This window comes from Suricata suricatta, chromosome 14 (genome assembly GCF_006229205.1).
Source record: "Suricata suricatta isolate VVHF042 chromosome 14, meerkat_22Aug2017_6uvM2_HiC, whole genome shotgun sequence".
NCBI classification, from domain to species: Eukaryota; Metazoa; Chordata; class Mammalia; order Carnivora; family Herpestidae; genus Suricata; species Suricata suricatta.
Genome location: NC_043713.1, coordinates 37,907,940 through 37,920,427, shown reverse-complemented (window position 1 = coordinate 37,920,427; position 12,488 = coordinate 37,907,940). Strand labels below are relative to the sequence as shown.

The window sequence follows — 12,488 nt, the reverse complement described above, 5'->3', positions numbered from 1 at the left end:
GGCCGAGTGAGTGCATCAATACTGTAGTCCTTACCTGCTGTACATACTGATGACACTCGGTGTTAACTTGATTGACTGAGCAGCGCACTGGAGAGGACGCACCTGCAAGAGAAGTGCAGACACATATATTTTTATCCTGGTCTTGAAACGTTTATTTTACATTTATTTTACTTGGGAGTCATGGCTTCAAGTTCCATGGGCTCCCAAGCCACGCTGCTAAGGAGAACAAACCTTTAAGTACTGCTTTGTTTTCAGAATTATGCCCCTAAATGCTCTCAGGTTGATACCCTTTGCCAAAGCCTGATTTTATGCTTTTGAGGGAAAATGATATGAAGATGACTACTAAGAATCAGGATAAATTCGTGACTCTGTGGAATTTAAGTCTCTTAAGAGGTGGTATCTAATGGTGGGCAAATAGACCACTTAATTCAATCATAAGAATTCATTTTGGCTATATTTTTATGTTATATTTTATTATCATGTTTTGTAGGCTTTGAGGCAGCAGCAGAAAAGAAGAAATGGAGTCTCAATGATGGTAAACAAGACTGTTCCTCGTGTTGTTTTGACACCATTAAAGGTGTCTGATGAGCAGTCGGATTCGCCTTCAGGTAAAGAGTTCAAATATCGTATGCTCGGCCTGTTTCTGCCCGGAGGGGACTTCCTCACTGAGAGAGGTGTCACACATTTTCTCGGCAACTGAATAATAGTTCTACTTGAGGTTTCATTTTAATTTTTTTTTTTTACTTTTGACTCCTTCAGTGATTTCAAAAATAATAGGGCATTTTGTTCTTAACAAAATAAAAGGCACAGGCTCGTTCATCATCAAAGGGCTTCATTTGCTGACGTCAGTAGGTGTAAGAAAATGTGTGGGACTGCTAGGTGGACTTTTTTTGTTGTGGCTTTGGCTTTTGTTTGAACGTTGAACTTGAATGGCGGACCCCATGCTGATGTGTGATGCCATCAAAAGCAGTTCTTCCGTGAGTGTGAATTTGTTTTTCAGTCTTCTGCAAAATCAGGCATCCTTTATTAGTTTCTGCGTTCTGGGAGCATTCTTCTCACCTCAGTGCAGCCCTGACCTTTTCTTCTAATTTACCTTCTGTCACTTTATCAGCCATGTACCATTCTATTTATTACAGATTGATGTTTGTATTTTGTGTTCCTATTTGAACGTAAAGTTATTTATAGAGGTATGCTCTCTCTTTCTCTTCTAGCCTCTCTTCTTCCTTCATGTTTCTATCTCTGTCTTGCATGGTCTCTAAATGGTATAGTATTGTTGAAGCTTATTCGTGTGTTTTTACAAAAGATCTGAGTGTTTCTTTTAAAAGCTATCAGATCAGTGAACGTGTTTTTGACTCCACTATTAGGCCATCTGTTCTTGCTTTTTGTTCTGTTTGATTGATTTATTGGGCTTTTCTCTTTATAGCCAGTATAGAGGAATCAGATTGTGGGCAAAGGTAGTGAATAACTTATAGAAAAGGAGATTATATCTATGGTTTTTGAAACAATTTTAGATTTTTCTTTTCAAGGACAGCAAGAGGAAGATAATGACATAATAACTATTTCCTTTTTTAGGATCCGAATCTAAAAATGGTGAAGCAGACAGTTCAGATAAAGAAATGAAACATGGGCAAAAATCTCCCACTGGAAAACAAACAAGTCAGCACTTAAAACGATTAAAAAAGTCTGGTTTGGGTAAGTGTTCAATAGCCTATGACGTTTCATATTTTAGAGATTTATATCTTTTTCAGTGAAATTACAGAAAAATCTTCGAACATTTTTTTTTATGGTTAAACAAGGAAACTTAAAAAAAATCTTTCCAGTTCATTTAAACCAAAGAGGGTACTAAAAAAGAAAATACAGTTGTAACAGATTGGTCTTAAGTATATTGCTGAATCTGTAAATGGATTTATTGGGTGAAGCAGAGGCTAAAGATTGGAGATTAAATTGATCTGTGTATTCGAGAAATTATCTGCCAAGTCATGATTTTATCTACTATGCCATGTTTTGTTCCTGCAGCCAGGTTTCAGTTTATTGGAATTTACTGTATTGGGGGGGAAATGCAACTTTTTGTAAAGAGTTCATTGAACCACAGATGACATCGTCATTGAGGTCTGCTGCAGTAAAATTGCTCTGCCTCACTTGTCATCTGTGCTGCCTGAAATATTCAGTAGTGCTTGTTGGAAAAACAGTATAAAACTGCCGAGAAGTGCGGGAGACAGAGTCTCTGGGTCTTGTGAGTCAACACCAGGTTTTCTTCTGCAGATCCCCTTCCTGATAACTTTCACCAGGAACTCAACAGCAGCACTCAGGGAAAACGTAATATGAGAATGAAAATGATGAAAATAAACACATCTAGGGTTGAATGTTGTAATTCTCTACCGAATCTGCCTTGTTGGATGTCTGAACCTAATGGCTTCATTTCTCTCTCTCAGTTATTTCACCTCCGTGCAAGGGTAATGATAATGACCTGAATCATTGTAATGTTTTGTAAAATGGTTGGAGAAACTACAACGTTACTGACCTGAACTTTATTACTGGTTCTGCCACTTAACTTTCTTGGCAACTTAGGGTAATTCTTATTTGCAATTCACGTGTTTATAGAATTCAAGCAAGAATTTAACTTTACATATTATATATATATTATATATATGTATGTATTTAAATATATACATACAAGAGTTTAACTATATAACTTTATTCTATATATAGATATAGAATAAAGATATATAGATATAGAATATATCTATATATAGTGTAAAGTTATATAGAATAAAGTTCAGGTCAGTAACTTTGTAGAAAAGGTTTATTGATCCAGGTTTATTGATTGCTTATATACTAGGAATTTTGCTAAATCCTGGGAACATGTTTTCTTTCTTTCTTTTCTTTTTCTTGCTTTTTAAAGTAGTCTCTCCGCCCAATATGGGGCTCAAACTCATGACCTAGAGATCAAGAGTCACACGCTCTACCTGCTGAGCCAGCCAGGCCCCTGTTGGGAGCATGCTTTCAATAAAAAGTCTTTGAATAGGATTTATATATATGCTTAGATAAGATCTCTCTGGGGAAGCAGAATTTATTTTTGTTTTACATTCTTGGCATGTAGTATAATTACAACTTTTGCATTGTTTCCAAAGCTAAATAATTTAATAATTTTTGTGTAGCCCCAAATGTATGAATATGTGTTTGTGTATAACCTCACTTACATATATACTGATGTCTTGTTTTGTTTTGTTTTTTTCTAGTCTTTTGGGTGTTGTAAAGTTTGTACTTTAATAGAAGTAGCTTTTAAAATAGAAAACTATAACAGGAGAGTAACATGTAAAGAATGTACTAAAAAAAAAAAAGTCATGTTATGGTATCCTAAGTAATTTAAAAGTCAGTGACCTTCAGTTAAAAATGGCGTGCTACCAACCTCAGTAAAGTCAGTGCATATCATGAGTTTAAGAAAATTCAAGGTACAGAGGCCTCCCTATTTAATTACTTAGCTAACTTCCGGACTGGCAGTCAAGCAGAGTGTGTGTTGTGTTTTCAGGATCCTGGCCGGTGTTCAGGTCTTTAGTCAGGATCTCTTGAATCCTAACTGTTCTTACCTAGAAGCCCTGCATGGCAGTAAACATCTTACATTTTAAAAACTGTGTTGTCGTAGTATTTCAGCTGGCTTGTTAGCAAATTAAAAAGGTGATAAAGGAGTCCACCATGTAGTAGAATAATAAAGCTACCTCATTGAAAGAATGTAGAAGTGAAATCATATTCACTGCCCATATTTAATGCCATGGTCTACGTATTTTGACATAGTTATCTCATTCAGTACTGCCTTTAATTATGTATAGTAGAATTATGTCCATTTTTCAGCTAAAGAAACTGAGGCCCAGAGGGTTCAGGAGGTTTCTCGTAAATGACATGGCTAAGATATAAGCCACAGCATAGCTAGCTCCAAAGTCTAAACCTTTATATTGGGTATCTGAGTGTCAGATCATCTAGCCCATACTCTGGACTTGACCGTCACGTTGGGTATCTGACCGTCAGATCATCTAGCCCATACTGTGGACCTGCAGGCCCCACTGAGGAGCAGCAGCACTCTATGACAGGATGAGTCTGCTGTCAGTTTTCAGATACAGACACACCAGTTGCACATAGAAGGGAAAGCTAGCAACTCTTGAGACATCCTGGCTGATCCTGTAAAATCAGGCAGATGGAGGAAGACTTAAAATTAAGTCAATTCAGGTTAAAAAAAAAAAACCTGTCAAAAATAAGCTGATTACAGGGAAGGAAAGGCGACTGATGGCTAACCAGCAAACAACAAGGTGAAGAGACTTATTCTGCGTAAGTGAAGTCAGTGGTGCGTATGAGGCCTCAGGTTATCATCCCAGCCTTATAAAATACACAGGGAAAAATGCAAATGAGATAAAAGAAATAGCCTTAATGTAACCATTTCTAGACAATAAACTATGTGTTTGTTAGAAAGTAATGTTTTGCGGGTGCCTGGGTAGCTTAGTGAGTTGCCGATTAAGTGTCTGACTGGCTCAGGTCATGATCTCACAGTTCATGAGTTCAAGCCCATCATCAGCTCTGCCCTGACAGCATGGAGCCTGCTTGGGACTCTCCCTCTCCTTCTGCCCTTCCCTTGCTCACATGCATGCTCTTTCTCTCTCCCTCTCTCTCTCTCTCAAATTAAATAAATAAAAACTTTAAAAAGAGAAAATAATATTTTTGACGTTCTGTGACCCTAGGAATATTACAGAGTAAAAGATTCTCTGTGCTGTGAGGCATTTACAGTCAGGATGGTATTGAATACTTCTTAAGGCATATTTGTTTGTATTTTGCTCTTCCCTCTTTGCCAGTAAGTTAATTCCTTGGAAATAGGGACCTTCATGTCTGTCTTTGAGGTCCTCACCACACCCATTATATCCCTCTGGTTTAGTAGGTGCTGGATAAGTTTGGAATGGATTATTTGTAAGTAGCTGAATGAGTCCATAAGTTTGGATGAATTAGGCATCTTACGGGTTTCAGCACATTTATATATCCTTGAATAAAAATGGTCCTGTGCTCCTGGGGTTCTGATCATTCGTATGTGGATGCAGAACCAGTGCAGGGAAAGATGAACCTAGCCAATGCCAGGAGCCAACCAGACAGCATTTTCCCCATCAGAGCTAGACCTCTGATTCCTACAGTTTTAGACAGTTTTAACTATCTTTGCCTTCTCTAGGTGGCGGTAACTGTATGAAACTCCTAACCTGTTGAAACCTTTCTGAATTAGAACAAATGGTGTAAGTCTGTTTTAACTTAAAGCAAATCCAGTCAAAATCCGATGTTAAGGTGTAAATCTGAACTGTCATCCTTATTGTGAGATTTCCCTAGCAGATGTATAGTACTTCTGATTGTCCCCTGGGTGCTTCCTTATTGTGAGATTTCCCTAGCAGATGTATAGTACTTCTGATTGTCCCCTGGGTGCTTCCTTTTGCTCTCTAGCAAGTACTTAATTAGTCAGATTACAGGATAGTCACCCTATTCGGGTATAGATTTCTCCTAGGTCTTGGAAGCTGATGCATATAACCCTGAGACACTGCAGTGAGAAAGCACCGTAGACCTCTATCAGGTCCTTTCATATGCCAGTTTCCTTGCAGAGGGTTAGGAGCCCACAATAAAATAGCATTGAGCTTTAGTATCCCTCATTTAGTCTGGTTCTTCTGATACTGATGTTGAAGCTTTTTTGTTTTAAATGCTTTTTAAAAAATGTTTATTTATTGACTTTTGAGACAGAGCATGCCTAAGTAAGCAGAGAAAGGGCAGAGAGGAGAAAACAGAATCTGAAGCAGGTTCCACGCTGTCAGCACAGTGCCTAATGGCAGGGAGGGGGACTCACTCACAAGCTGTGAGATCATGACCCGAACTGAAGCCACCCAGACGCCCCAGTGTTGAAACTTTTATGAGGAATTTATCATGGAGCATCCAGGTGTCTTAGTCAGCTGAGTGGCCGACTCTTAATTTTGGCTGAGGTCATCATATCATGGTTGTGAAATCAGTACCACACCAAGCTCTGTGCTGACAGGACAGAGCCTGCTGGGGATTCTCTCTCTCTCTCTCCCTCTTTTTCTGTTCCTCTCACACACTCTTTCTCAAAATAAATAAACTTAAAAGAAATACATCACCCATTACTTGTGACATAGGTTTTTTTTTTTTGGTTGTTGTTATTGTTAATTTTTTGTTCTTGGCCAGGGTTATGTATGAAAATTATGAGAATATCTCCCTGAGTAGTCCTCTGATTGAGTAGACATAACATGGTGAGTGGGTACAGGTGGAAAAAACAATGGGTCTAAAGAGTATTTCTCTAATGATGTTATAATAAGAAACTAACCAACAAAGTATTTATGGTGTCACCCACTTTTGTATCGTAAGTGGTAGAAAACACTGTTCTATTACACATAAAAACAAATGCTAACAATATCTACTAGGCTCCTTTATTTGTCACAGGTCTTGCAAGTTAATTTAACAGTTAATATTAGACTACCAAGTAATCAGGCAAAAGAAGGTGCATCTCATGAGACGAAAGGTTGGTGACAGCGGAAAATAGGGTTTGACGCGCGTTTTCTTGAATAAATAGTTGCTGCAAAGCCTTTCTTCTTGTTTTAGCAAAAGATGAAACTCATTTAAAGCCTCCGCTATGGATTTTTCTGAGATAATCCTAGTACATTGTCATCTCACGGTCTTCAGGCCACTAAGAGGATAGCTTGTAAACATTTTTAAAAATTCTTTAATGACATTCTCTCTTACTATTTGTTTTATATTAATTTCTTACATATTCTCCTAACTAAAATGTAAGTTCTTTGAATTGGGGGTCATTGACCTAAACCAAGTTTCAATTATACTTCTTTCTACCTGATGACACAGTAGGAGTTTAAAAAGTACTTGGCTAAACACAACTAAGCTTCTAATGGATATCTCTGAGGGGTTTTTAATAAATGTCCTCACCTAGCCCTATGTCTAGGATCCATTCCAGTGTATTTTATTTGATTTAATCTTTGGTCTGTTAGCCATCTGAATGTCTTCCTTGGAAAAGAGTCTATTCATGTCTTCTGTCCATTTCTTAACTGGATTATTTGATTTTTGGGTGTTGAGTTTGACAAATTCTTCATAGAGTTTGGATACTTATCTTTTATCAGATATGTCATTTGCAAATATCTTCTCCCATTCCGAAGGTTGCCTTTTAGTTTTGCTGATTTCTTTCTTCACTGTGAAGAAGCTTTTTATCTTGATCAAGTCTAAATAGTTTATGTTTGCTTTTGTTTCCCTTGTATCTGGAGATGTGTCTAGTAATAGGTTGCTATAGCTGAGGTCAAAGAAGTTGTTGCCTGTGTTCTCCTGAATTTTGATGGTTTCCTGTCTCATATTTAAGTCTTTCAACCACTTTGAATCTATTTGTGTGTATGGTGTAAGAAAATGGTACAGTTTTCCCAACACCATTTGCTGAAGAGACTGTCTTTTTTCCATTGGATATTCTTTCATGCTTTGTTGAAGATTGACCATGTAGTTAGAGGTCCATTTATGGGTTTCCTATTCTGTTCCATTGATCGATCTGTCTGTTTTTGTGCCAATATCATACTTTTTTGATGACTACAGCTTTGTAGTATAGCTCGTAGTCTGGAATCGTGGTATGTTCAGCTCTGCTTTTCTTTTTCAAGATCATTTTGTGTATTTGGGGTCTTTTATGGTTCCATATAAATTTTAGGATTGTATGTTCTAGCTTTGTGAAAAATGTTGGTGGTATTTTAATGATGGGGTTGCATTGAATGTGTAAATTGCTTTGGGTAATATAGGCATTTTAATAATGTTTGTTCTTCCATTACATGAGCATGGAATATTTTTCCATTTAGTTGTGTCTTCAGTGTCTTCTGACAGCGTTCTATAGTTTTCAGAATACAGATCTTTTACCTCTTTGGTTAGTTAGATTTATTCCTAGGTTATCTTAGGGTTTTGTTGCAGTTGTAAATGGCATCATTCCTTGATGTCTCTGTCTGCTGCTTCAATTCTGGTATATAGAAATGCAACATATTTTTGTACATTGAGTTTGTATCCTGTGATTGTATGAGTTTGGAATTTTTTCTTCCATTTTTATTTTTTGAATCAGTTTGAAAAGAAAAGGTATTAACTCTTCTTTAAATGTTTGGTAGAATTCTAATGTGAAGCCATCTGGCCCTGGACTTTTGTTTGTTAGGAGTTTTTTGATTACTGATTCCATTTCTTTGCCTGTTATGAGTCTATTCAAATTTTCTATTTCTTCTTGTTTCGCTTTTCATAGTTTATATGTTTCTATGAATTTATCCATTTCTTCCAGACTGCCTAATTTGTTGGTATATAGAGTTTCATAATATTCTCTTATAATTCTTTGTATTTCTGTGGTGTTGGTTGTGATCTCTCCTCTATCATTTGTGATTTTATTTATTAGGGTCCTTTCTCTTTTCTTTTTGATAAGTCTGGATAGCGTTTATCAATTTTATTTTTATTTTTTTCAAAGAACCAGCTCCTGTCATTGATCTGTTCATTGATTTTTTTCTTTTTAGTTTCTATATCATTTATTTCCTCTGTAATCTTTATTATTTCATTCCTTTTGCTGGTTGTAGGTTTTCATTTTTGTTCTTTTCTAGCATCTTTATGTGTAAGATTAGATTTTTTAAATTAAATTTTTCTTGCTTTTTTGGACAAGCTTGAATTGCTGTTATAAAATTCCCTCTTAGAACTGCTTTTGCTGCATCTCAGAGGTTTTGCACTGTTATGCTTTCACCTTCATTTGCTTCCATGTACTTCTTTATTTCTTCTTTTATTTCCTGATTGGTATATTCATTGTTTATTTTGCCTCCATGTATTTGTGGTCTTTCCAGGGTTTTCCTTTTGGGTGACTTTTAGTTTCACAGTGTTGTTGTCAGAAAAGATGCATGTCATGACCAATTTTTTTGTTGTTGTTGAGGCTGGTTTGGTGGGATAAATTGTTATCTATTCTGGAGAAATGGTCCATGTACACTTGAAGAGAATATGTATCCTGCTGCTTTAGGATGAAATATTTTGAATATACCTGTTAAGTTCATCTGGTCCAATTTGTCATTCAAAATCATTGTTTCCTTGTTGTTTTTCTGTTTAGATGATCTGTCCCTTGCTGTAAGTGGATTGTTAAAGTCCCCTACTGTTATTCTGTTGTTATCAATGAGTTTCTTTATGTTTGTTATTAATTGTTTTATATATTTGATGGTTTCCAAGTTGGGACCTAAATATTTACAGTTGTTAGATCTTCTTGTTGGATAGACCCCTTTATTATGATATAGTGCCCTTCTTCATCTTTTGTTACAGATTTTGGTTTCAAATCTAGTTTGTCTGGGCCACTCCACTTTCTTTTAATGTCCATTAACATGGTAAATGGTTGTCTATTCCCTCACTTTCAGTCTGCAGGTGTCGTTAGGTCTAAAATGAGTCTCTTGTAAGAAGAATATGGAAGGGTTTTCTTTTTTAAATCCATTCTAAAATCCTATGTCATTTGATTGGAGCAGTTCATTTATATTCAGAATTAGTTTGGTACATTGTATTACCTGTTAAGTTGTTGTTTCTGGAGATTTTCTCTGTTCCTTTCTAGTCTTTGTTGCTTTTTATCTTTCTTTCCCACTCAAAGACTCCCCTTTAATATGTCTTGCAGGGTTGGATTTGTGGTCATGAACTCCTTTAGTTTTTGTTTGTCTGGGAAATCCTTTCTCTGTCCTTCTTCTAAATGACAGCCTTGCTGGATAGAGTATTCTTGGCTGCATATTCTTCCCATTTAGCATGTTGAATATATCATGTATCTCCTTTCTGATCTGCCAGGCTTCTGTCCAACCTTATTTGTCTTCCCTTGTAAATTATTTATTTTCCCTTGTTGCTTATAGGATTTTTCCTTATCTCTATATTTTGCAAATTTTACTACCATATGTCTTGATGTTGTCCTGCCCTTTTTTTTTTTTTTTTTTTTTTTTTAATTTTGATGGGACTTCTTTCTCCCTCCTGGATTTAGATGTCTATTTCCTTCCCCAGATTTGGGAAATTTTCAGCTACAATTTCCTCAAATAAAGCTTCTGCCCCCTTTTTCCTCTCTCCTTTTGCTAGGACTCCATAACCAATGTTATTTTACTTTTTGGAGTTGCTGAGTTCTCTAAGTCTACATTTGTGAGCCAGTATTTTTCCTTTTCTTTTAGGCTTCATTATTTTCCATAATTTCCATAACGAAAAAAATTTATTTGTTTCTCTGTTTTCCATCCATGGCGTCTTTACCACCAGTAGGTTTTGCATCTGGGTTATAACATTTTTTATTTAGGCCTGGCTAGTTTTTTCATCTTTTATCTCTGTGGAAAGAGACTCCTTGGGGTCTTCTATGCTTTTCTCAAGCTCAGCTAGTATCCTTATGATTGTTGTTTCAAATTCTGGATTGGTCATATTACTTACATCTGTTTCAATTAGATCCCTGGCCGTGACCATTTCTTGTTTCATTTTGGGATGAATTCCTCCATATCAGCAGTTGTCTAGGCCTTTGTCTTCTTCTCTGTGTTAGGAAAGCCTGTGTTTCCTACTCCTGAGAGTAATGGCTTATTAAGAAGAGGTCATAAACTTCCAAGGGCCTGGTGCGTTAGGAAGTGTTTCTGGTATATGCTATATTCTGTGGTTTGGCTGCTCTTTCTCTGGGGTCAGTCCTTTGGAGAATTTCTCTTTGCCTGCAGTGGGCAGTGTTTGAACCTTGTCCAGACGGTGCCAAATCTTAAGTAGGTGTGTTCTGGTCTGTTTGTTAAGAGGCACATTCCACTAGAGCTGAAGCTTTCCTGCTGTCTTTGGTCAGTTGGCTTGGTGGAAGTTTGTGCTGGTCTTCTAGGGGAGTAACCTGCTATTCTGTGTCTCAGGTTCATTTGCCCTGGTAAAGATGCAGCTGCAGAGTGCAGGGGGGACAGGCTTGCTATACACGGCTCTGGCCTTTACTGTGGGTGCTGGGCTGCTCACTATAGTTTTTTCATGCTGATGGGCAGGGGAAAAGAATGGTGCTAGCCCTCTCTCTTGTCCCTAGAGAATGAGTTCACACCTACCACTGTCTGGTAAGTCCTCAAAAAAGAGCAAATAGTCTCCCCTCACAAGACCCAGGGATCTGGGACATTTTTGTCAGGGCTGTCTGCTCGCCAGGCAGCACAGTAAGCCCATGCTTTATCTCAGACATGCTGGCTGAGTTTCAAAACTCCAAACTTTAGGGACCCATTATGGCACAGACCCGTGCTGGTCCTCTGGGGGAGGGTCATGGTGCCCCGGAGCAGATGCTGGTTTGTCCTAGAAGGGTAGTCACACTAATATACAGGGGACTGGAGTTCAGAGTAAAGCACAGCAAAAAGCCTGAGTCCAGGTTACCCACCCTCTGCAGGTATCACTGTGCCTATGCTCATGAATGGGACAGTGAAATGGCACCTGCCAGGTCTTTTGTCCCTTTAGCAGCAATGCCACCTCTCCTAGATGCACTCCAACAAGGGGAAACATCTCTCTCTGTGTGTCCCAGGGGATGCTCAGACCACACCATCTACTCCTGGGCTTCTGCCCTCCTTCTCTACAGGAGCACTGCAGTGCCTGGTGGCTCCACACCAGCCATGGTGCAGAACTCTGAAACTCCAGTCTTTGCTGGCTGTAAACACTGAAGATAATCAGCCCCTGTCACTTTCCAGTTAGTGGCATTGGAGAAGTTTTCCTTGTGCGATTTCCTGTGCATCACTCCTCTCTCTCTCCTTCTCTCTCTCTTCTCTCTCTCCTCTTCTCTCTCTCTCCCTCCCTCTCCACTTCTCTCTCTCTTCTCTCTCCCCGATCAGGGCTCCCTCCTCTCCACCGTTCCCAAGATCCTTTTCTCCCACACGTCTCCTCATCTCCTTCCCTCTACCGTGTGGCCTCTTCTCTTCTCCCAGTCATGCAGCTTGTTCTGTCGGTCCTTCGACAGATTTCCTGGGTATTTAGAATGATGCAGTATTTATGTAGCTGTGTCCAAGCTATGAGGCAAGCACAGCATCCTTCAACTACTCTGACAATGTAACTCCAGTTCTAGGGCCTGGAAGTCTGAGGTAAGGACGCCTGCAGAGTCGGGTGAAGGACCTCTTCTAAGTCAGGCTTTGCTTGTCCTCACCAGGTGGAAGGAGGTGATTGCACGTCTCTTAATGTGTATCTACAGCCAGAGATCATCTTAGTAAAACTGTATTAACCACTTTAATTAAAATTAAATTAAAATTTAATTAATTTTAGCTGAATAATGAAAATAACAGAAATAAAACCAAAAAAATTGCTAAACATTGCCACAAGATATGTTCATTTCTAAAAGTTTTCTCCCAAGATATTAAAATATCAAAAAGCGGATTATTTTTTAATACACATTACACCTTTGGATAATATAGAGTCCCTCCTCCATATTTTTGTTAATTTTATTATTTTTAAACATCAGCATTGTTAACATTTATATTTAG

General features: G+C 37.9%; 1 protein-coding gene across 1 annotated transcript in view; it reads left to right on the top strand.

Annotated features, from left to right (window-relative positions):
• ASXL3 (ASXL transcriptional regulator 3) overlaps positions 1-12,488 on the top strand; it is a 179,495-nt gene that overhangs the window by 99,044 nt on the left and 67,963 nt on the right. The window contains exons 12-13 of the mRNA XM_029921562.1: positions 491-608; positions 1,573-1,692. Coding sequence (XP_029777422.1) covers positions 491-608; positions 1,573-1,692 — 238 coding nt within the window. The remainder of the gene's footprint in view (positions 1-490; positions 609-1,572; positions 1,693-12,488) is intronic.